This window comes from Aythya marila (assembly GCF_965140915.1).
Source record: "Aythya marila genome assembly, chromosome: 3".
NCBI classification, from domain to species: domain Eukaryota; kingdom Metazoa; phylum Chordata; class Aves; order Anseriformes; family Anatidae; genus Aythya; species Aythya marila.
In genome coordinates, this window is record NC_139044.1 from 74,486,712 (window position 1) to 74,512,485 (window position 25,774).

Here is a 25,774-nt window from a genome sequence, read left to right on the forward strand (position 1 = left end):
AAAGAAGCATTTCCGGTGTGTAGATGTAGCAGAAGATGGAGGAAGGAGAAGCATTTATTGGTATTCTTCCAATCCCATGACTGTACCTGGCACATGATAGACCCTAAGAAGCACCTGGCTAGATGTTCCTGTGAAAAAAATTGCTTTGCACCACACTATGTGCGCCCTAACCAAAAAGGTGTCTTAGCAAGCTTAGAAAAGATTTCCAGATTTCCAATTCTTTCTGATTCTCAGGGCTGATTTCAGGCCACTCCTTTCAATTACTTAGTTTTGGACCTGTGTCTATTTCTGCCCATTGCCTGCACAGCGAGCCAGAGCCCCAAATCCCCAAGTAGTAAGTGGTATGAATCACGCAATACTCTCATAAACTTGAAGGACATAGTAGTAACAACTAAAACTGTCTGGTCCACACCCTGCCTGGAAAAGAGGACATAGCCAACATTCCCCCACATGAGTCTGCAATTAGGATAAGTTTTGAAAATTAGAGCTCCCTTCATGTGGCACTAATACTATCCAGGGGGAACCACTGGGCTAAGCAGCCCAGACCAAAGAGGGCAGGGTGAGCATTGTGCAAGGATGCAGATTTGCAATTCTGCAGTTCAGTGACAAGAAGAGGCTGGCCTTATGTTCTTGTACTAAAGATTTCAGCTCACAAGGCTGAGATCAGAAATCATCACATCTGAACATGAGAGCAGAAGGGAACACAAAGGTTACAGTTATAGGAAAATCAATTGTTTTGGGGAATTAGTGAAAGAATCTGGAGAATTCTGTATTTTTCTCTCTTTTCATTTGAAGAGTTTTGTCACTTAATAAGAAAAGTAGAAGTGTCTCTTAAATGGAAATTAGGGACTGAACACATCACACAGAATAGGACTTCATAGAGAGGGAGGTACTTAAAAAAAAATAAAAAAAGAAAAACAGGAGAAGTGTTTATATAATAATAAAAGGAGAAGACTTGCTGTTGCATAGGCTTGGAAGGAAGAAAGATAAAAATGGCCAAGACTGTGTATGTGAAACAGACAGAAAAACATACAATTTCCCTCTGTAAGCTAGCATGTTCAGTCCTAAAAAAAGCAATGTCCCAACATTTTCACAACTAAGTAAGAACCAAAGGCTTTAAAATGTACGAATCATCAGCAGGCATTTCATGTCTCCTCCAGAAAGGGTGGGCCCTCCATCACTGGCTTCATGCCACCCTGCTATCTCCCTTTCTTGCTGCCGTAGCACAGCACTGGGGGTTGCTGCCCCTTCGCATCCTCCTGGGCAGTGCAGCAGTGAAATAAAGTGCTCCTTCCTTGTCTGCACCCAGCACCTTTCCCCTTCTCTCTGGGCTCTAAGCCAGCTGTCCACAGGATCATCTTGGAAACTGTCACTTCTCAAACATTATTTACTATGAGGGGAAAAAGGATAGATGTCAAAATCACTGGTGGACTTTTGGAAGACTTACATTTCATGCTTACGCATCTAAGACAGTGACTTCTCTGTGTGTTCACTAAAAAAAAAACTGTCATTCCTAGAATGGAGCTACCTCTACCATGTACATTTGGCTCATTCTCTAAGGCACCAGGCATTTCCTGTTCCTAGTAACATTGCTTGTCATAAAGGCCAAGGAAAAATAAATAAAGAGCATGTGACGTATGAGCAAAACCGTCTCTGACCTGAAGGGTTTTCAAACAATTTCCATGGAACATGCACTGCAGAACTAGCCAAGTCAATGGTCTTCAGCTCCAAAAGGTAAATATAACTCCTCTCCTAAATCCTTTATGGAGCAATGCCACCTGAAATGTCAATTTGTTATATGTTTCACTGTTGCATGATGTAACTTAAGGAAATGATAGCTACAAAATTTATTAATTGCAGTGGGATTTTTCTGAGAAGAGAAGGAGAAGGAGAAGGAGAAGGAGAAGGAGAAGGAGAAGGAGAAGGAGAAGGAGAAGGAGAAGGAGAAGGAGAAGGAGAAGGAGAAAGGAATAAACAATAAGGGTTTCTGATATCTGAGAGCAGAGAGGGAGCAAGACACTTCAGGGACAGAAGTACCATGAGAGTGAAAATCGTATGATGATATGTTACTGAGTCAATCATTTAAGCCAACTTTAGTGTTGGTGGTAAGAATAAGTAGCTCGGGGGCATGATTCATCATGTCTTAAAGATGTCCTAAACAGGTCAGACAAATTCTGTTCAAAAAGTACTTACTTTTCTCTGCAGTTATAAAGGGAGCCTAATGTGACTACATCAGAGGTAGTTTATTGGCCAACCATAGAACAAAAGCACATAACACATTTAATGTTTAAGGAAGGGTTAGATATATATCAGCCAGAATTTATGTTCCAGAAGCTTTATTGTTTAATTGTTTTACAATCATTTAATTGCCATAGATATATCATTTTGATATAGATATATCTATTGTCCATAGATATATCATTTTATCATTTTCTCCTTTCTGCCCTCAGCAACAAATTCACTGGTATGTGGCAAGGCTGGCACACCACAGAGAGAAGCCCAGCCTTAGCAGGGCAGGCTATAGCCACTGCTATAGAAGTGAAGGGCACAGTGTGGTGGTCTTACCGTGCTAGGCAGCTAAACACCACAACCGCTCTCTCACTCCCCCTCCTTAGATGAGGAGGGGAAGAAGTAAAGTAAAGAACAACTCATGGGTTGAGATGAAGATAATTTAATTAAAGGGAAAAAAATAATTATTATTATTATTATTAAGGAAAGATTATTATTAACTAAACAATTTAACTAAAGGGGAAAAAAACAGAAAGGGGAAAAGGGAGGTGGAAAGGGAAAAATAAATAAATAAATAAATAAATAAATAAAATAAAAATAAAGGCTATGTGGAAGTGCAGAGGAAAGAAATTACTCTCTACTTCCCACAAATGAGCGATGCTTGACCACATCCTTGAAGCAGGGCCTCAACTCAATGTAGCTGGTGTTCGGGAGGAGGACTAATGTTTTCACAACAAGAGCCCACCCCTCCCCTCTTCTTCCTGTTTCCACCTTTTCTTGCTGAGTGTGACATCATATGGTATGGAATATCCCTTTGGTTGGTTTAGGTCAGCTGCCCTAGTGATGTTTCTCTTCTCACTTTTTTGCCCACCCCTTAAGAGGGTTAGAGAGAGTCCTGATGCTGTGCCAGCACTGCTCAGCAGTAGACACAACACTGGTGTGGTAACACTGCTGTTCCAGCTACAAGTGCAGAGTACGGCACTGTATGGGCTGCTGCAGGGAAAGTTAACGTTCCAGCCAGTACACATAGGAAGATCAGAGATCACAAACGTGCCTATGCAAGTTGCATTTTGAACATAATCATACAGAGTGGGACTGGGAAGGACCCTGCAGGTCATGTGGTCATGACCTTGTTATTAAAGGAAAGCTCCATCAGACTTTCTAGACCTGAACTATTCCTCTTAAGTACATGTTTAACTGTTCTTAAAAAGCCTTCAGCGACAGCAATGCCATTTATTCCTGCTAGTTTAACTTTTATTTACACTTACAGATACTTTTGTTGTTGTTGTTGTTTTTCCCATTTAACTTCAATTTCTCTTACAGCAACACACACACTGCTCCCAGAGGATGTGGATAAGAGATTATTCTCTTCAGCAGCTTTTATGTAGCTGAAGGTTGTTGTCATATCTTCCTCCAGTCAGATTCTCATCCTTAGGCTATTTTTTCCAGTCTTCCTGTGTACATAATGCTCGCTAGACCTGGGATCTTTCTCATTTCTCTCCTCTCTCCACATGGTCCATATCTTAAATAAAGTGTGGTGGCTGAAACAGAATATAGTTATCCAGCTAAGGCTTTATTTGTTTAGGGTAGAAGGATTTTTTTCCTGAGTCTTATAAATAATTCTTCTGTTTATACACAAATGAATGGAAAATTCACAAATTCTTAAGAAATGCTGCAATAAACCTTTCCTGATTGTAGGGGTGAAGTAAACATCATCTGTTTACTGGATGTAAAAAGAAAATTATTAGTGACAATGATGAAATTAAACTAGAATGGAAATATCTTGCTCTCTTTTTACACAAGCCCGATTTTACACAAGGAGACATAAGGCAGAGAGGCTTTGGGACTCTCCACTTCACACATGGATATCCACCACTGTCTAATTCCACATCAGAACAGGACCCAAGCACAGCCCAACACATGAGAAAGAAACCTGACTGCACAGCCTACATGGGATCTGCAGTGTGCTTTGCCCAGGTATTCAGTCGGGACAAAGCAGCACAGTGCAGTTTCTCTGAAATACAAACAGGACAACCACAGACTAAGGCCAGGATTTCAAATTATGCTGTTCAGAAGTGCAAGGTCTAATTCTGTATTACTTAGCATCAGATACTCAGTGCATTTAAATACCTTATGATGCAGTTGTACAACCAGTACGTAGACACTTCCCTCCTCATCATTTTAGGCATCCTGATAATTTCAGAAATTCCAGCCAAATTTCCCTCTGAGCCACATCTGGCAGTGTTTGCAACTCTCCTCGTGCTCATGCATGTCACAACATTGATATTTTACAACCACAGTGTCAATGCAATAGCACAATACTATTCAAACAGGTGTTTAGAAACATATATTCTAATGATTAATCTAGTGTTTGCATGACTGAAACCAAAGCACTTTGTGCTTTTAGGCATGTCATTACTGGTAAAAAGTGAGGCTTCATTCCAGGCTCTGGCACTGCTCTGAGTTCACAGAGACTGCTGGTGGATCCCTATTCCTTATGCGATGACCGTCAATAGATACTTCTGGAAAATACAACAGAAGAATTAAAATAAATGTATAGTTTCTAGTTTTGCCTAGTTTCTACATATTTACTAATCTTTATAGAACAGGTTGAAATCACACTGCTGCAAACCATGAAGATCCTGTTTAAAATCCCCCTCTCAGAAAATGCAGTTTAACACTGTCAGAGCAGGGGAACTGAGCACTTATAGGCCATTGAGTGACTCAGTAGCACCAGTAAGCTGACTTAAAATAAAGAATAAGCTTTGGGAAATCTAAACCTCAGGTACCTGGACTGCATCCCAACCCATATCACATGTAAATATTTTTATTTTGATCCCAGTCCAATAGTCTGAGGATGACAAAGCGTGCTCGGTTTTCTGAAGCCAACAAACATTTGAAATCCTTTGTTTCATACTTTTTCCTGGTTACAGTGACCAAGAAAGCATAAACGACTGTTCCAAAGGATCATTTGTTTTGTCTTCTTTTGCATTACTTTCCTAGATATCTTGAAAAATGTTAGGATGATTGGCTTGAACGGTCCTGGCGTTTCGCATTTCTGCTTTACACGGGAAACATTTATATAAATAGCCCCACCATACTTAGGGGAGCAGATTAGCAAATTGCTTTTTTGTTTCTTCGCTGCCTTGTGGGAACTTTCCGCATGGGAGGTCCCAGCGCACAGCACGGTAAGAGCCGGGTATCGGCTGGATCATCCCGGATGGTTTCATCAATCTCTGCGCAAAACCACACCGCCGACACTCGGTGTCGGGGGGCGGGCGCGTATTTCCTTTTCATTTATTTATTTATTTATCTAGCTATCTATTTATTTATTTATTTATATTTTTGCTTTTCGCTGACGGCTCTCCCCACCTCGGTCCAGCTGGGGTGGGGAGGGGGTGAGGGGAGCAGGAGGGGGCCGGGAGCTCCCCGAGCCTGCTGGGGGCACAGCGGGGCTGCGGCGCTGCCACGGCGTGAGGGGCCGCCGGGGGGAGGGAGGGGAAAGAGGGGGAGGAGGAGGAGGAGGACTGGGAGAGGTAAGGAAGGCGGGCGGAGGGCGGGGTGGAGGGGGAGGGGGGAGCCACTTTCTTCCTGAGTTGAAAAACGCACCCCCATCCCGTCCCCCCGCCTTGTCCCCCGGGGAGAAGCCGTGGCTGAGGAGCCTGAGGAAAGCCGAGACGGGCCGGGCTGGGGTGAGTGGGTCCCAGTCCCGGTCCTAGTCCCAGTCCCAGTCCCGGGGAGCAGCGGCTTCACCTGCCCGTGCCCCCCGGAGCACCGCCGATGAGTTGAGCCCCCAGCCGCGCTCCCGTGGAAGGTAGGCACCCGTGTCTGGCGCTTGGGGAAACCGAGGGGCAGGAAAAGGGGGATTTGCCCCGTGCGACTTCCTGCCGCTTTCCTCCTCCTCCTCCTTCTTTTTTATTTATTTGTTGTTTATTTATTTTATTTTGCTGGGGAAGTAAAGTTCTGCTGTAACTCGTGGTGCCCAGCCGGCCCCTCCGCCGGCTCTCACGTTGACATCGGTGCATGCAAACGCTTCGCTGACCTCCAAAAAAATGTAAAGCTGCGACGTTTTCCTGCTTTCTTTCTTTTTTTTTTTTTTCAAGCTGGAGCTGCTGCCTTGCTGGACGTGAGCACTGACAGCGTAAGAAGTGGCTACAGCTGTGAATGAAATAGGGGAAATGTTGCTCAAGCAGCTGGGGGGTTTTGGTTACCCTGAGAAAACCAATTGCAGTTTAACGCTAAGGTTTTAATGTAGCCTAAACAAAGGCAAAGCAAATCTCCGCTAAGGATTGCCACAGCACGTTTATCTTGCCAGCAATTATTGTAACTCAGCGCAGTATTTCAAGAAGGGAACAATGCAACTGAAGGGCAGCAATGGGAATCAATAATTCAGATTCTGCTTATTGCTCTGAAAGACTCTTGCTGGGTAGCCTTGGGCAAGTCGCCCCACCTCTCCACATCTCTGCTTCTTCCCTCGTAAAACAGATACATTCACTCGCCTGCTTCGTGGAGGTGTTGAGAGGCTTAATTAATGAATTTCTTTCAGAACCATTTGGAGATCATTGGGTGCATTTTTTTTTTCTACAGAAGCACTAACTATTATTCCAACTAGGAATTCTTTTATTGTGTGTTGCTGCCTATATGTGTTTCTTTTCTGACCTACATTAAAGTTTTTAAAGGAAGTCAGCAAAGAACCAGTTCTGCAGTGGGATTTTCCCAACTGTGAACTTCACTAGCAAGAAAAAACTAAAATACACTGATCGTAGGCAGTTTCATTGGGAAAGAACAGTTAGTGCTTTAACAAAATATCCTTTTATTTTCTTATTCAATATAAGAGTTTGGTTTTGTTGCTTGAAGTATTGGAACACTTAGCATAGTCTTGCATTGCCATAAAAAAAAAAAAGAGTGCTGTTATTCGATACAAGAGCAAGATAGGAGAATCGTTTATAAACATATCTGTATCCTGTGCCATGGATACAGGCCTCAGAAGACACTGGGTGCTGGTTTGTCATTCCATAGCCACGTACAATCTCTTCCAAAACCAGTACTTTGGTCACAGAATATACAGAAGAAATATGTGAGTTGGATTCTTACAGTAAAAGCTGAGAGATTTTAGTTGCCCAAGGGAGCTCAGCTGTTATCAGAGTTTATTTTATATGTTTTAATTAGGTATTCAATAAAGTTCTGTATCATAGTGGAGAGGAAAATGTGTTTAATTACCAGGCTGAATGTTAGATCTGATTTTCATAGGTTGCATACTGTTACAGTAAAGTTAAAAGGACTAGCCAAAAGCTAGTTTAGGGTGGTGATTCTGTTTTGGTACTTCTTAAAGGCTCATCTCAAACACTGTACTCCATTTCTTATTCTCAAGTACTCTAACAGCATTTTCTTTTTCTTGAAAAAGTTGGGTAATGTTTTGTTTGTTTTTTTTTCTCCAAATAAAGAAAGCCTGGATCGGTGGTGGTAGAGAGTCATTACCATTAACAAGTAGCTATTGAGTTGTGGATGTACATAACCATCTGATTTGCTGGTGGAGAAATCCATCACATCCATCAGTACCTGGCAGTTTGAGCAGTGAGAGCGGAGGTCAGATGAGGATGTCAATGAGTCTGTATAACTGAAACATTCCTTCTCATGGAAGTGATTGCATTTAGTTAAAACTGAGTCACATTCCTAGGACTGCATTTGGAAACTTGTACATCTGGCACCCACAACATACTTTAGCAACAAGCAGAAAAGTTTAGTTACTACTGCTTTGTTCCTGGACATTTTGAAACAAATAAAGCTTTTTTTTTTTTTTCTTCCCTCTGAACAGATTAAAAATATAAACAAGGAAACAACTTTCTGTAACCATCATTTCTTGGTTTATACTTGATAATCCAAGTTAGGGGAGTAGAAGAGAATGTCTTTTTACTTAGCAAGCTGTATTGGCAAATACATTTCAGCCGCAAGTTTGTCCTGGCTTTTTGCACTTTCCTTGCTGTTTCCACTCAGCTGATCTAGACAAAAGAGCTGAACTTCAGTCCCCTGAAATTACTACAACATGGTGCCAATTTGTGTTCACAACTGCAGCCACGTATTTATAATAAATAGGCTTAATATTTGATTGAAAGCCTTTCCTTTGAGCCGCTTCTCTGTTTGGGTGGATAAGACTTGTACCAAAGCATGAAGGAACGTGGTCCACGGATGATGTCCCAAGTGTGCATAAGGTGTGACTTCTTCACTATAATCAGGAGGTCAAGTTTCTGCTCACCTATACAAGGATTCATTCACTCCACAGGTTCAAAACTTCCTCTTGCAAAACCCATGGTATGTGTCTGTCAGCACAGCTAAGCACAGTGGGGATATGGTGAGGTGTGAAGTTGCTTCATTAGCAAAAACCCCAAACCCTTGTACATTGCACTTTTTCCAGACTCAGTTATTTGCTCACGATGGGAACAGAGCAGAGCCTGCATTAAAGCCTGCCAGGAAAAATTAAATTTTGCTGATGTGATATGGGTCCTTTCTCACTAGTGCTTGGTCATTAGAAGTTTAGCGGAAGCAAGGTGTTGTTAACTTAGTCCTGACCTATGAGGTCTGGTCATTTTGGGGATCATGTGAAGGACAGAGCACTGGAAATAGCTTCTTCTATCAGATGCTGATATCTCACTTTAGTCTGCTGTTGGGACATAGGTGTTAAAGCCCAGGCACAGTAAGGCCATTATTTATTGAGCCTGAAATTACCATTGCTTGGTCTTTGGTCTTTGTTGTCCTGTCCCGTCCCCCCTACCCAGTTTAGACTCAATCCCTCCTACAACAGGGATTAGCAACAGCCTTATTCAGAACAGACAACAAATTGCAGGTACTCGGGTTGTTTTACTCAGGTAGGTATTGTATTTCAGTAGCAGATAGACTTTTAACATTTTAACATTAGAGTTCTACTACAGTTGTCCTGGTTTATGGTCTTGCTTTTTGTTGTTGTTGTTGTTGCCTTTTTTGTTTGATAGAAAGCATATATGCAATCATAAGTGTTCTAATCAATTGGCTGCTAAGAGCTATTAAAGTATTCATAAAATTTGTTTGAAAAAAAATCTGTGGCTTTCATATAATTTTAAAGCTTTTTAATCATATCCTTATAACTATGGTGCATTACGTTTTTCTACTGAAGCAGTCTATGAGGCTTCAGTTGTGCTGCAAGAGCCCTGCCTGCACAGCTCAAGGTCAGAAACGAGACTACACAATTCTAAATTTCAAGATCAGCCTATTAATTTTATGGTTGTGTTGAAGACTACTCAAGTAAATTTGTAATCCCAACTGAGAAGCTAAGTTTTGCAGTAGTAGTGAAGCCTTTAACTGTATCTGTATTTGAGGCTTCTTTCCATGAAAATGTACTTGGTACTTCATATCAGGACTGTTTTGAGCAACAGTAATATAGTAATCACCCTGAAGGAGCCACATGGCAATATATTTGATGGTCTCTCTGAGTTTGTACCTTGGAAAAAGTCAGGTGCATCTGATAATAAAGAACAGCATATTGATCTGTGTGAGATGTGGCTATCAGGTAGGGTGGTGCAGCTTAGGTCCACAAACACAGGCATTCATTTTGCAATTTTATGTTCTTGAGCTGACTAGCATAAATGTCTTTGGTCTTTGATGGTGCTCCTATGTGCTATTAGTATACATTAACAGAAATGAAAAGTAAAAATTATTATAGTTCTGTATGCTAGACTGAGCCATTAACAGGGTATGGAAACAGTTAAAATGTGCTTTGCTTCCATAGCAAGTGAAGGATGTGCTGCATGATGCATTCCCATTTGTTGGTATGACATCCTGCAGAAGTACTTTACAGATATAAATACTTGATATCTTCAACTGCTGAAGTGCGTAGATAGGAAGAAAGGGAAAGAACTGGTTTTATAAAACTGCATCTGTGACATTCATGTTCAGCATCTTGGATTCATGATTCATTGATTGAAGGTCCATGATCACAATAAGCATGAAAGTTTAAAACTGTTCATTATACACAGTGGAGGTGAACAACACGCCAGGGGACTTAAAACTTTTACAGATATTTGGAGGAGTAAAGACTGAGGTTAATAAAGAAGTATTAATTGGAAAAGAGGATAGAAACTAAGGTCAGAGATGAAAACACCAGTGTCAGTATGAGAAGTCTCTGGTGCTGTAATCAGTCACCTGAAATGTGAGGGAAGCTCCATGGCATGCAACAGTTTGAGTAGGCTGTATTAATCACAAAGATGAACTTCATTTTGACAGCAGTAAAGTTGCCTCTCCCCTTCTACATGTATGATTAGTTTTTTCTGTCCTTTATTTGCACCTTCTGCCTATTGGCAGTCATGCTCTGAATGTTTTGCAGCTTTTCCTGTGTGCTGTAGTTCTGCTTGATCCATGCATAGATCACAGTAACCTCAAATAATCTCTTCCTTTGCCTACTTCCTGTTGCGAGACACTGTTTTGCTTTTAGCTGGTGGGCTTCCTTCACAGGAATCCTGCATGGTTTCTGATACCCTGAGCCCAGGCGTTCACACTCTTCCAGACAGCTGAATGGATCAGTTTACATGGGCCAGAAATAGCTGTATTTTTTAGCAGCTGCCAGATTAATTGTCTTTCACCACCCAAATTGTTACAGGAACTTTTCTGTTTTTCTGCACTGTCTATTACAACAATAGTCCTAGTCCCTAAAAGCGTCCTACACTCCATAACAGTTTAGCAGAGGAACGAGTGGTTTGTAGATTGACCTCTGGGACATCAGTGGGATAGTGGAGTCAATATTTTATTTTGGCCTATAGGAAGATTCTCAAACTTTCTTTCTTTAGTGGTAGCTTCTGTGAAAGCTATTTTTTATTATCTAAATGGCCTTTTACAAATTATTTCATCTCGGGAAAATATTAAAAATAAGTGCTGTTGCTCTAAAGGAGATCTTTTAATGGTAGTTCAAAGTTTTGTCTTTGGTAAAAGTGACTGAGCTTTCATTTCATCCACTGAGCGTGGATGCCTTAACAGGCATGTCTGTACTGGTTGGGAATGAGTGCCTTTATGGTTCTGTATATCAAAATTACTTTCTTATTCGTTCTACACAGTGAATTGTATGGAATAAAAGTTCCGAGTAAGAGTTAAGAATAGTAATATTAGTACAACCAAAACATTATTGAGAAAGCATTTGTGTGGTGGAATAAATTATAAAATAGCAGAAAATTCCAAATTCCCAGGCTATGGTTTGGGCATGCAGACAATTTAAATCTTGTTTTCACTTGAGGCAGAGAAAAGGTTACGCATTCAGTGTGTATGTTAATTTATATATGTGGTAGTAAAATAGACAAATAAGATTTTAAATGAAAGGAATAAGCAGATGAAGTTTCCACAGCAGATAACTTACACATCCTACTGTAAACTTATAAAAATATTTTGTAGTTACTGTTCTGTCCGTAGCACAGTGTAGAATGAGTGTAAGCCATCACTGTCAAAGAATGATACTCACACAGCTCTTTACTGTGCTAAATAGATCCATTGAATTTTGCACTTAGATCAAAGGACAGGCACAAGTTTAAATCTTGACTGCTGACATGATGTCATATATTGATAATTAGTTTAGGAACTGGTTCTTTTTGGTTGTCTTTATGATTTTCACAGTACAACTGTTATAAAGACATGAGCTGATGTGAAGCTTATTTTAAGTTATTTCAGATCATTTGAGAACAAATGCATGGGTACCTGAGCTGTATGTTCTTTATTGTAGATCTGATTCAGAATCATATTTAAGGCTTCAGTATATAAGCTTTTAAATACTTTGGACATTATGTAATTGCAATGTAGCATATTTCTCATAGTGGAAAAAAATCAGAGGAAGAAGTGAAGTAATGTCCCCTGGTGGTTAAGGTCATAATAGGTATTTTCAAGTTGTAAGCAGTGATTCTACACCTTCCCAGCATTTTCACTGCAGAGACAGATGGAAACTGGTTTTATCCGACTGCTCAGAAGGAGGCTGGAAGGAGGATTCCCAACTGCTCTTGTTCTGGAATGTGAGGTTCTCCTGCACTGATGTCCAGCCCAGCTGCTTTGAAAGGGACTTGGAGCACTTGCTGATGTGGGAACTGTATAGCTTGGGAGTTTGGACACAAGATTTGTTGTGATTGCTGCAGCACAACATTTATACTTTTCTTGGTCCCGCTGTGCTGCCTAATTTTGCGCTCAGATTTTTCTATGAGTCAGTAGGAACTGAACGGCAACATACAGGAATTGGTCTCTATTGACCCTTTCACTCTGTTTTCATGGGGTTGGTCTGCATTGTTTTGTCCTTAAATGTCATTGGATTCAGTAGGTGACTTGGTTGCTCTCTTGTTTTTAAATACAATTGCAAAATATTCTGATCAGTGATAAAACTGACATTGTTTGACAAAATAAATCCTCAATTGCTATAAGCACTGTGGTTTTAAAACATCGCTACTTCTAGCTGATAAACTCAATTTTATATATGCTGGTCCTCCACCATGAGGTGGAGGAGGGCCCATGGCCTCAGTGGGCATAGGTGAGGCAAGAGCTCTGTGCTGTGACAGTCATACCCAATGGGACTGAGTGGACAGGTGTGGTTTGTACATGTCCCAGATCTGGCTCTGGGGAAGTGCTCTCATACAGAAACCTGAATACTCCATGGTGTTGTGATGCCTTCTGTTCATGGAAATGTTAATCACCAGCAATCCCAAATACTACCTTTTCTGATGTTGGATGTACAACTTGATGAGAGCACCATTTGAGAGGTGACGCATGGGCTGGTCTCAGAAATGCTACCAGAGACACCTGTGACTTCTTTCTTCTAGGAAGTGATAAAAGTGTTGCCCCAGCAAAAATCATGCACAAAATATAGTGCTCTTCAGAACTGATACCGCAGAAAACCACGGTTCTTTTTTTTTTTTTTTTTTTTTTTTTTTTTTTTTTTTTTTTTTTTTTTTTTTTTTTTTTTAGTGCTCCACAAGAAGATCAGATTGCTCCGAGGATGGCTGTGCTGGCTGGTGGTCCCAACCACACTGTTCTTTCTCCACTCCCCCTTCTCCTGCTCCAACCTTCTCGCTTGGTGCTATCTTTCATTGCATAAGTAGCTGGAGTAAACAGGGCCTAGGTTTTCCTTTAAACAGTGTTTATTTGGTGAACCTACTGTGTATATACCAGTGTCCAGTTCAATTAGTAGCATTAGTTTAACAATTCATGTTTTTCTTTTCTCCAGTTGTACATCCACTCTTTGATGCAATGGTGAGAATTGAAATAGTTAAGATTTAGTCTGTTTTTTCTGGAATAAATGATGTTCTTTACTGTTTGTTTCTGCTGGCAATGGAGTGGAAATCATGCCAAATGCTCTTTCAGTCTAGGACTGAGTGACAACCTTTCAAAGCACATGGTATATTAACATTTTCTTCTGCATGCAAACATCCTTCACTCTCCTTATTTTTAATATTTTATCAGGTTGAGGTTTCCAAACTGAATAATAATAAAAAAAAAAAAAAAAAAAAAACAGTTTCAGAAAAGGTTGAGTTGCTTGGTAAAGTTTTTCTTGGAAAATTCAGTTGGTAATGAAGTAGTGTAATATGAGAACAAGAAATTCTTTTAACAAGAAAAAAAAATAGTATTGTGAGTGAGATTTAAGTGATCAGAAAGCCCAAGCTCCTTTACGTTTGTGCCCTGTGTATTGAAAAAATTTGTTGCAGTTACACTTACAACTGGTAAGTTGGAATTTATGTGGCCAGTTATCTATCCATGTTTGGGTTCACCTAAGCTATGGAGATAATTGGGTTTTATATGTACATTTCCAAATAATGGTGTATTTTTCTTCAGGTTTTAATATGCAAGTAAGTTAATTGAGGGAACATCAAAATACGGAGTTCAACACACACAACCTGCATTATGCTTTGGTGGTTTGGTGTTATTCCACCTAATGGTACACATACCATTGTAAAGAAATTTAGATAGTCCCTAAATGTTACTGGCTTTTGTCGGGTTCTCCTATTGGAGGTACTTTGGTTCTTTTGCAGTCTGTAGCCTCTCTAACCTGATAATTTTTGAAGTGTTTTTGGAGACGTCTTATAAACCAATTTAGCTTCTAAACAATTGTAGAAGTGAGGATGATCAAACATACCCCTTAGCCCTGTGGAGTTACTGGTCCAAGTCAGTAAATCAGTGCAGTGCGTGCTCAGGTCTGGTTCTAGTCAGGGAAGTCCTCAGTTGAGTGCGTGGTTCAAGGCAGTTTAGTTTCTTGTAATCCCTTTGGGACTGGTTAGTATGGGCTGTCTGTAAGCACGTAGTCTGTATTTCCTTGCTATCGGGGTGATAGTGGACATCCACACTTCTATTATATTTTGAGCGTTATGATTCTTATTAATTTTCCTGGTCCTGCTCTTAAGGACATCACAGCTGAGAAAACTCAGAGATCTTCTGTGTTAAATCTTCTCAGCCTCTGTAGAATCTTTGGGGCCATACTCATGCCATTTTGGGTCCTCACCTCAGTGATTTCATCCATGTGGTTGTAGCTGGTGCCTCCACAGAGGTTTGCATGGGAAGGAAGGTGGACTCCTTATTAGCTGCTTCCTCCAGCCACTAGTCTCATGGTGCTGAGCCCTGCAAAGTTGAGGAGCAGGGCTCACAGGCCTTGCTAAATTGCTGCCACCATGGGCTGTTGTCTTTATATCATAGAAAGGACATTAGTATGATTTGACCATGAATAAGTAAGAATGACTTTGTAGTCTTGCTTTTGTCACTGTCTATTGACTTTTCCATACCTTCATTCTGTGTATGCTGGTTATGAGTATATGATATACCCGTTTTCCAGTTATCCTATTTTTAGGACAAACACTGTGGTTTGGTGGTTGCCTCTAATATACAAGGTAAAAAATAATAATAATGTATTGTGTTTTAAATATGATGTGTTGGTCTGGCAGCTTCTTAGCTCCTTCATTTCAAAATATACTTTTGTATGATTTCATTATTTACAGATGAGGATACCAAGGGGCTAGAGTCTGTTTGGATAAACTACCGTGCATGTTTCTTTGTGTGTGCATATGTGGTGAGAGGATATGTAGACATAGTAAAAGTATTACCAACTAAACCACTCTTTGATCTGTGTAATGTGTCCTGTAATGGTTGGTTTACATCCAAAAAAGGGCAAAACTTACCTGCAAAATGCATTAGCATACTGTGAAAATGTCATCTTCCATTACTCTCTGTTAAAGCAATTATGCTATGCACTGTAATGCAAAAAAGTAGGCAGTTATAGAGTACAATATTATTTTTACCCTAAGAAGGAATGCTCAAGAAAAGATGTACTTCTTGGCTAAAATTACTTTCTCCCAAATTAATTTTGGGAGCTGAACATGAACGACTAGAGGGTCTGTGTACCTAGTGGTTGTTGAGGGACACAGTCCAACAAGGTTATCTTGTTGTTTCTTTATGTATTAATGACGTTGTAGAATCAGGATGTGGGTCTCTAAATAAGGTTTCAGCAGCCTAAGTTTCTGTTAGGAAATTTTGGCATCTATATGTTCAGAGCTGTGGGGAGAAATAAAAGGTTGCTTTGTACTTCAGCTTCTTGAGAGTTTTATTACTGAATCCTATGAAACAAGTTTTCCATGGAAAAAAAGATTTTGTTATTGTTCTTAGGTTTTCTTTCTTTCTGTCTATTCCTCTTTTTAATAATTGAAAACTACTGTTCATTATTTACATAAAACTGTCTCTCTTGGGTCTGCTTTCTGTAACCTTTCCCCTGTGAAGAATTTGAGGAATTTGCTGGCTTTCCTCAGGGGGATCCTGGCCATGTTTTATCTGAGACTTCAGGCTAGATAGTTGGTATTTCTTTCGAAGTAGCTTACTATGTTTAAATACTTGCATTTAACCTCAGTATAGATTTGTCATTTGAGCACATTTTGAGAAGCTGTGTATGTAGGAAAAAATGTACTTTAACCTTCAGCCTTCTTGGTAGCTGGCAGTAAATCTCCAAATGCAAAATGGTGAGCCCCTTAGGAAAAAAAATAATACAAAATACCTAAATGCCCTAGAGGCTAGATATTTCAGCTGTTTTTCTAAGGTTCAGCCTGTTTCTTTTTCTCTTTTCTTTTTGTCATGTTGGACATTATTATTATTATTATTATTGAGGTGGTAGTGTATGTTTGTTGTTTTTTTTTTTTTAGATGTGTGGGTGTTTTTTCCTTTTTTTTTTTTTTTTTTAAGTGAGGACGTGTCAGAACTGGAGGGCCTGAGCACAGTATAAAATGACCCCTGCGCAAACTCCAGCATTCCACATCCTTCATTCTCCAGCTGTTAACATCAGCCAATGCAGCACGCAGGCTTGGCTGCTGCTAGCACCATCTCAGTGGCTGTCTCCACGCCTCCTTCCTTCCCTCCGTGCTGTCTCTGCTTGCCAGTACAGTCAGCAGTGCTTTGAATTAGGCATTGCTGCAATTACTTGAAATCTTGGTGAGTTCAGAGCACCAAGAGATGTCAGTGTGTTCATTTGCCTTGTATCAGCTACTGGAGGGAAAGATGTGGGAGGGAGAGGCTTTCTGCAAAGCATATAGGCTTTCGTTTAGGATAAATTGCTCAGTAGGTGTTTTGTCTGAATGATTCATATAGAAATGATTTGAAAGCCAATTGGACAATCCATTATTACTATTTTTTAAGTCTAGATGGAATCATATTTCCTAGAAAGCATCCTTAATTATATTGCCTCACAGACTATTTTTCTAACTCCTTCACATCTGTCTTCCGTAGGATATTTCAAAGATGGTTTGGCTCCCACTGGGGCTTGGAGATCTGATGCCACAATGAGGACTCACACACGGGGAGCCCCAAGTGTGTTTTTCATACACACAATTTGGTTTGCCTTTGCCTTTGGAGCCAGGGAGAACCCGGATGCAATGGTTCCTTTTGTCAACGCCAACTATGACAGCTATCCCATGCTCTACTTTTCCAAGGCGGATGTGGAGGGTCTGCGTCTCCAGGCAGCCACCACGCACCGGCACATTGCAGCTCGGCTGATCGAGGCAGTGCAAACGATGCTGTCCAATCCCCTGGAGTACCTGCCTCCCTGGGACCCAAAGGAGTTCAGCGCTCGGTGGAATGAAATTTACGGCAACAATCTTGGGGCCCTGGCAATGTTCTGTGTGCTCTACCCGGACAACATTGAGGCCATCGGCATGGCCAAGGATTACATGGAGAGGATGGCAGCTCAGCCTAGTTGGTAGATTTTTGTCTTTTCTTTTTTTTTTAAGTTGCTGTTCTTACTGTATATACTGCTTGCAGCTGGAAGCGTGAGTTGGATGGGTGAATTACTTAAATAATTTAAGTTGACTTTCTCTTTGACAGTAACTAACTTGCTGAATGCATTTACCCCCATCTGGACCAGTGGTGCTGCACAGCTTTTGACCCTCACTCTAACTGCCCTGTTGTAACCTGATGCTGAAAGAAGGGGTAGGGCTCTTTGTATACCATCCCAACTGCTACAAATATAAAAAAAAGTCACAAACCACCGCAGATCAGAAGCCAGGGTTTCACATCTGATTTGTAGTAAGAAGTGCTGAAAGTGTTTTTCTTCTTTTTTTTTTTTTTTTTTTTTTTTTTTTCCCAGACTTGTACATTTTCTTTGGGTAATGTTTCCTTAGGAAGAATTCAGGAAGGGGGAACCTGTGATAAAGGTATCATTAAGTGTAGGTACAAGTGACTCTCTGAGTTTCCTCAGTCAGGTGTTTTATGAATGCTCTAACATCTGTCTGAGCTTCAGTTCAGGCTTACAGCTCCACTTTGCCACACAATTATTCTCCTTAATACTTACTAGGACATGATAAAAATAGTTGTCCCTGTAAATACTTTACTACAACTGTTTGAACATCTGGCATTTTTATGGCCAGGATTAACTTCACCTGGATATGAGTTGTTATACATGAGTTACTCTGTCCTTGCCCATACTCTCTCTACAGCAGAAGTTAATGTTCTCTCTGTATGAGTAAGTCTAGCAATTGAAATGCAAAGTTTCTCTCCTCCTCACCTTCCTTTTTCATACCTACCAGCAATTTATCTTCTTTCCTCCTCTTCTCAGGCAGCTGCATTTCTCCTACCCACTAGCAGCAGTTGCTACTTCATGCACCTTCCTGACTATGCCCCAGGTTTGCTGTCACTTTGAGGAGGTCAGAGGATGGAAATAGGGGTTTTGCCGGAACAAGGGCTTCTGCTGTAGCTAGAAAGGGACACCATATCCCTCCAACAGTGGCAGCTGCTGTCCTACAGCTCTGTGGTGGCAGCAGCTCACCAGAAGTCCAAGTCAGATTTCAAGTCAGCACAGGAGGAAACATTAGCTGTTCAAGCAGTATTCATTGCTCAGACCACTACTCCCTACCCTCTCTGGGGAAAGATCAACTAGTAATGTCCTATAAATGGCTTGCAGCTCTGGACCTTCATGAGAAATATGCTAGATGGAGATTACATAACTTGGGATCTGTATCATCCTGATGGGCATGATTTAAAAGCTATCATATTGTTGTGGTTTCCCTATACCATGTATTAAGCTGTTGAATGCTACAGAAATACATAGAGTAGAACAAAAGTGGTGGGAGGAAGAGTTGCAGTGGGTTTAAACTGATTGTATGATAAGGAAGAGAGGACACGTGAGAGTTAGGAAGAAAAGTAGTGGCACAAAAAGATGGCGTTTGGTTCCACGTTTTTTTCAAAAATAGGAAATTGCCATCCAAAATAAATGTATAGCAATACAACCCCTCAGTCTTACCTTCATTTCACCAGATAGCCTGGGAGGCAGCCTGTAGAACTGCCTTTCCCCTGGCAGACTGACAGTTGCACATTCTAGGTGAATCCTAGAATGTGTGACCATCTCCAGCACGACCTACAGACAGCTCCAAACTCATCACCTTCCTCCCTAGTTTCATTGCTCACACTCACTTTGGGTAGTGGAAATATGTAGCTATATGGCCATCTGTCACTGTTTTAGGTGAATAAGATGCAGACACACTTAAGCAAGCAGTCAAAGCCTAATCAAGGTTCTGTGTGTAGACAATAGGGGTGGGGTGAGCTGCTCTTTGTATAACAGAATCACAGAATAATCTAGGTTGGAAGAGACCTCCAAGATCACCTAGTACAACCTCTGACCTAACCCTAACAAGTCCACCACTAAACCATATCACTAACCCATATAACCTCCAAGCATGTCTAGCGGTCAGCTTTTCAAATGTTGTAACAGAAACAGGGACCTGTTTTTCAATGTTGTTTCTCCCTATAGAACTTATGGCTGAAAATGCTGTCAGCATGGAGTTCACACTGTCTCCATCATTGATGGTAGTCATATCACAGAATGGCTGAGGTTGGAAGAGACCTCTTAAAACCACCTAGTCCAACTCCCCTGCCAAGCAGGGCCACCTACAGCATGCTGTACAGGATCACGCCCAGGCAGGTTTTGAATATTTCCAGAGAAGGAGACTCCACAGCCTCTCTGGGCAATCTGTGCCAGGGCTCTCACCCTCACAGTAAAGCAGTGCCCCCTCATATTCAGCCAGAACTTTCTGTGCTTCAGTTTGTGCCCACTGCCTCTCTTCCTGTCACTGGGCACAACTGAAAAGAGACTGGCTCCATTGTCTGAACACCCTCCCCTCAGATATTTATATACATTGATGAGTTTTCCCCTCAGTCTTCTCTTTTCCAGGCTAGACAGGCCCAGTTCTCCCAGCCTGGCCTCATACAACAGGTGATTCAGTCCTCTCATCTTCATAGCCCAACTCTGAACTTGCTCCAGTAGTTCTATGCCTCTCTTGTACTGGGGAGCCCAGAACTGTAGATTCCTGTCCCTTGTCCAATGGAGATTTTCAGGAAAATTGTAGGAGTTTAGCATCGCTGAGGTATTATTGTTATGGCTGGCTTTGTTCAAATAGGTCTACAGATTCAGAAGCTGAAGGAGTGGACAGACATTTCATAAATCTGTTCTTCCCAAGCAATGCAGTTTAAAAAGTACCAGAGAAACATTTTACTACACACACTTCTCCACTTAGGGTAAAACTAGGAAAACAAACACTGCACATATGAGAGTTCTTGCCTGATCACTACTAGTAGGCAATTAGAAGTTCTGGACATAAGTCCTGAATAAGGCTGGATGTGAACATTTCTTGCAATGTTGCAGAAATGGAACTATTAAAAAATTTTTGTTCAGTCTATTTAGTCATGCTGAGTTCTTAACAGGAGGGTGGAAAGAAGGACTTGTTCTCATGATGCTCAAGTTTAGAGCCTTGAATGTTGTGAGGCTCATCTGCCAAAACTGCTTATGCCAGCAGTAAAGAGGGTTTGTCTGGAAATGTATCAGTAAAATAAAAGTAAGTCTGGATAAACATTTTTCTTCAGATACTTCTATAATGTAGGTGTCTAGACTTCCATGTAAATTGCCCTAAAAATTACTTTTTATCTCTGAGGAATAATCAACATGTGTTAGCAAGCTAGATCTGGCTGTCATATACATTACTTTTTGGCAGCTTAATCCTTTCAAGAATATAATCTGGATTTGTTTTTGACTTTTGCTGAAATGGCATTGACTTTTAAAGTAACACTAGAATTTAAAAAAAAAAAATGTTAAGTGATTTTCCTCTAATTTTCATAACAGTCATAAATAAAATTTAAACCTTGTTAGAAAACAAAAGTATATTTTGGTAGTGTGTGCATTAGTTGGACAGATTGCTGGTTATTTGTCCAAGAATGTCAAGAGAGCAAGGAGACTGACATTCTTAAATCTCATCTTTATGTTAGTGAGTATCCTGAGTCCAAATATAGTTCAGTATTATCAGGGCACAGATAAGATAGTTTACTGATAATTGATGCATGCTTCGAACGGGCATGTAATGAAGCACTTATGTCTTTTCTCAACTACTGTGATAGTATATATCACATAATAAAAGACACCCTTAATTGAATTCCCATCCGTGTAGGCTAACAGAGCTTGAGCTGTTTGTCATAACAACCGCCGTTGATAGTCATGCTGCTCATAACAGAGCATCCATAATTGCTACATCCTGGAGTAGGTTTACATTTTAAAATAAACAAAGGGTCAATGGCTAATAGTTCACTATAATAATCATCTAAATAATACAGGAACAGACAATGTTTTGAAGGTTAGCAAGAGCAGGGAAACGTAGTACATTAATGTTTCAATGAAAATAGATGAATTTTTACTGTTAAAAATTAAAACCTGGTGTTAAATAACTTGCTTGGTCTTCCTATGATGCAATAACTAAATGCTGTCTAAAAACTTAGGGAAAGTTTGTCCTTATTTAAGCCATATTATCTTATTTTACAGAGAGCAGAGGATATAGATCAGCTTTCTGGCATTTTATCTCCAACTTGCTTCTTGAACACTCCCTACCAGACATGCATTATTGGCAGAGGGGATCTGCACTAGTGATTTTTTCCATATGCTGTCTTGGCCTCTTCCAGTACTGAGTAAAGTCATGTAATTAGAGTCACACATCATGCAGAAATAAGAGTCCAGTCAGACTCTGTATTTTGGACAAAGCAGTGAAAAAGTTTCTTCTTTACTAAGCCTGTTATATGAACAAATACCTCAGAAGTTCACAAATTCTGCACCCTTTTCACAGAGGTATTTCTCTCTTTAGAGTTGCTAGACAAGGGATTTCTGTGTTTTGTTTGTTTGTTTTTTCTTGGGGGGGGGGGGGGGGGCACATAGTTCACACACCATTTTTTGAACACAAGTATGTTACCAATGTACAGTAAGGTGTAGGATTTGACGGCAAGCCTGACTTCATGGGTTTCGCATTGGAGATAATTGCTGTCAAGCACATGCAAACATTCCAAGGAAACAGCAGTGAGGAAGTAAAAACTAATAGGAGGCTTTGTCATAACAAATTTTTGGCCCTCCCAGTATTTCTTGTTAACCAGCAATCCAGTAGCTTTGTTAGTCCATGTTTATTGAAAGTATCGGAGCATGCCGTAGGACTGTTGCTGATAGTGTCCAGATAGTGCTCAGTGTAGAACAACATGAATTATAAAGTAAAAGATATACAAATACTTAAATGTGTAGATAAATGTACAAATAGAATCCATTCACATGTGCTAAGTTGAAATCAAGTGAGGCTCTATGCTGACAACACAAGTTTAGCACATCTGTTTGAGTCCTAATAATAACCACCAGACATTCAAAGAATACTGAGAAGGGTTTTATAATTCTAGAATAGAAATTAGTATATAAGATATATATAAGTATATAAGTATTAGTATATAAGTATATATATTAGTATATAAGAATTATTAGTATATAAGAAGTATATAATAAGAAGATTATATATAATCCTGGAGGAGGATGCTGAGATAGTGTCCTACAGGGAGGAAGAAAAAGAAGGGTAGGAGGATGAATCTGATATCTGGAATATTTATTATTTTAGTAAGTGAAATATCGAACCCTCATGTTGTTTTTATCTTTTTCACCTGTAGCATTTAAAAACAGAAATTTTACGTGTCTATAAAATTGACTTGTGAATTGTGAATGTCTGGCTAGCTGAAATTTTAAGAGTTTCTTCTACATTTTCTATTTTTAATGTATGGTTCCTGCCAGGTTTTCTAGGAGATAAATTGTTGCTGAAGTTCTGTGGTGACTACAGGAAGCTCGCGTGCCTAATATAAAAATTCTCTACAATGAGAGCTAGAGGTAATCTAGAAATAATAACATAACTAAATTTCTGTGTTTGCTTTATGTGGTACTGAGAACTATCAAGACAGATTTGGTTCTTGTTTATTAATTTGTCAGTGTGGAAGGATCATGGTTGACGCTAAGAAAGAGCCAAGTTTGAAAGGGACCGTCTTATGATCAAAGACAAAACTGATTGAAAATGATATGAAAGCAGCTTTAGAAGTAGTAGAATGATGGTTATAAGCCCATAGGGAAACATGGAGAAAGAGAGGATAGACAGTAGCTGAAAGTTTCTGAAGGAGTAAAATTATAGTTGCCTCCTCAGCACCTAAGCGGTACAACCCTACTTTTATAATAAGCTCTCAGACAATGTTTTCAGAAGTATTATATGTTGTCATTTTTTTCTGGTATAAATTTAACCTTTTATACCGAAGAACCACTTGTCTGCTTATGAACTGAGATGAAATAAGCATGAGTGGGTCTCAGTGACTGCTGTTGAAACACAGATGATAAAGGGATATGTGCAAACTTATGTTTTACCTTAGACATAGGAAATATAAATCATCAGTTTTTCAAGGACTTTAAAAAAAAAAAAAGTTCTTAGTATTTTTATGGTTGAAAATGGCTGAGCACTTGAGTTTTGCAGATAATATGGCTTTTGCTCTGATGGCAACCAGAAAAATGTTGGAAAGCTGAAACATTGTTTTGGATGGAAGAGATTTTTTCAAGGATTTTCTTCTTTAAAAAAAAAAAAAAAAAAAGGAAGACATTGTTCTGATAGTGAACAAAGTATTCAATTTAAGCACAAGAAAATATTTTGTTTTAGAGACTTTCTAAGAAAAATACTGGACATTGAGTCTAGTTTATAAAATAAATGCTGGTGGTCTCATTTCCCTTGGTGGTTATGCTTCCTCTTGGTATGTATGCTTCCTCTGTTCAAGAAAGAATATTTCCTTTGCCTGATTGAAGGTTTAAAGCTGTATCACCTACTCCCAGAAGTAGGTCAGAACAATAGCAAGGTTATCTGGAGTTCCAGGGTGTTGATGTTGACATTGGCAAATCTGTACAATTATACAGTTGGCCTCAGGACTGAGAGCTCAGTTGGCACTATTACATGCCACATTTGCATCCATGCTTCACATCTAGCGTGCATTAAGCTCAGCCATTCTGTTACCTAGCTACTATGTCTAAGATGGATTACATCAAAAAGTACTAAATGGATGTCCTTGGACTAATTTTCAGCTGTAATCCTCCTGAATAGAGCCCTGATTCATTTGCCTTTGCATCTACATAATGCGAATGAGAGTTCCAGTACTGTGAAGTGATTTCTGCCGTGTTTCCTCCAATCATTAGCTTAATCTGCCCTCAACCTCCAAGTTATTCTGCAGTAAGTAATTTGTCATGGGGAAGTTTGGAGCATTAAGCTTCAGGATGTGGATTACTTGCGTAATATATGTGTCAGGATATGCTTAGTGCTTCATTTTGCAGTCAGCTATACCATGTTATTTATTGATACAGAGGCTGGAAATCAGATATCACAATACCCAGATAGGTATTATGTTTCTCAAGTTAGAGCGAGTTATTTTCCTTTTTAGTTCAATTTGTTTTTAATAATTGAATACAAAGTGAAGGAAGACTGATTCTAAATATCCCATAGGCCGTGATCAAGGACCTCACTTTAAGTGGGAGAACTGCTTGTCTTAAATCCTGCCTTGAAATGGACATACAGTATATTTTTTTTCCTCTTAGCTTACATTTCTCAGAGAAATGATAATACTCCTGGTTTTGATAATGCAGTAGTTATTAGTAGAGAGAAATGAGGGAATAATACAAAAAAACAATTTTTACTGAAAGACGAGACGTTAGCAAATTTAGTGGTATTGTCAAGAAGTGATGAGGTTGTGGTAATTTTACCATGATTTTCTTGGTGTTGTTTTTGTTTCAAGGAGATAGGATACTGATTTTTAATTCCTATGCAAAAAGGTGGTATATATCGCATTAATCTTGGACAGTGCAGTGAACTCATGGTGGTTCCTGACAGCAAAAACTGAAGAATTGAACCATAATCAACTTCAGGTTCATTGTTTGTTACAGAAGGTGGCAAATCTAACACACACACACCACCTTATGCTATGCTAAAATACTCAAAACATGTAGGAAAACCCCATTACTTACATAAAACCTTATCTGTGATCTTTTAAGTTTCGTCGTGGAGGATCTACATCAAAGTCAATGTTTAAAGTAATAAAAATAATTTAAACAACAACAACAACAAAAAGTTAAAGTTGTGGGTTGGAACTAGATGATCTTTAAGGTCCCTTCCAAACCTTGCCATTCTATGATTCTATGAAAGAGAAATGAACAAAGCAACCCAGGCATGTGTTTGCAACTAAGTAGTTGTTCTGCAGTAAAGAATCCATTGTAGACATTTTTATTTACTCTGGATCCCTGGATTTTTTTTATTATTATTTTTATTTTTTTTAACATCTGATACCTTTTAAAGACTGGAAAGACTGGCTACAGCACTAAAAGATTGCCTGCTGCCCTCAGACACGGTTAATTGCTAAGCTGAGGTTCATACTGGCTCATGTTTTGTTAGTCTAGATAAGATTAGAAAAGAGCTGTTTTCAGCATGTTTTCACCCATCTTTACTTGTATTAATAGAAACAACTTTAATATTTCAGAACAGAGTAGTTCATAATAGCCTTGAAAACTTTTGTCACAGACCGTGCTCATTGCAGGCCTGTGGTACCATGCTTTCCCACGGTTTATCAGCCAGGCAGTTTACCACATCTGACACTCGCAATCTATTTGAAATAAGAGAGCACAATTTAGATACAAAAAGTGTTTAATGCTTACTACTTGACCATTCTTGGGAATAAT

General features: G+C 39.7%; 1 protein-coding gene across 5 annotated transcripts in view; it reads left to right on the forward strand.

Moving 5' to 3' along the window:
* The window catches only part of LOC309876805 (dermatan-sulfate epimerase), a 196,191-nt gene that overhangs the window by 155,358 nt on the left and 15,059 nt on the right, over nt 1-25,774 (forward strand). Inside the window, exons 1-2 of one of the 5 annotated variants that reach the window (XM_082757534.1) lie at nt 5,834-6,043; nt 16,975-17,443. In XM_082757534.1, the coding sequence (XP_082613660.1) occupies nt 17,028-17,443 (416 nt within the window). In that variant the 5' untranslated portion in view covers nt 5,834-6,043; nt 16,975-17,027. Of the gene's footprint in view, nt 1-5,833; nt 6,044-16,974; nt 17,674-22,823; nt 22,910-24,133; nt 24,279-25,774 lie in introns of those variants that run through there. The other 4 variants (XM_082757537.1, XM_082757540.1, XM_082757535.1 and 1 more) reach the window with 4 other exon arrangements.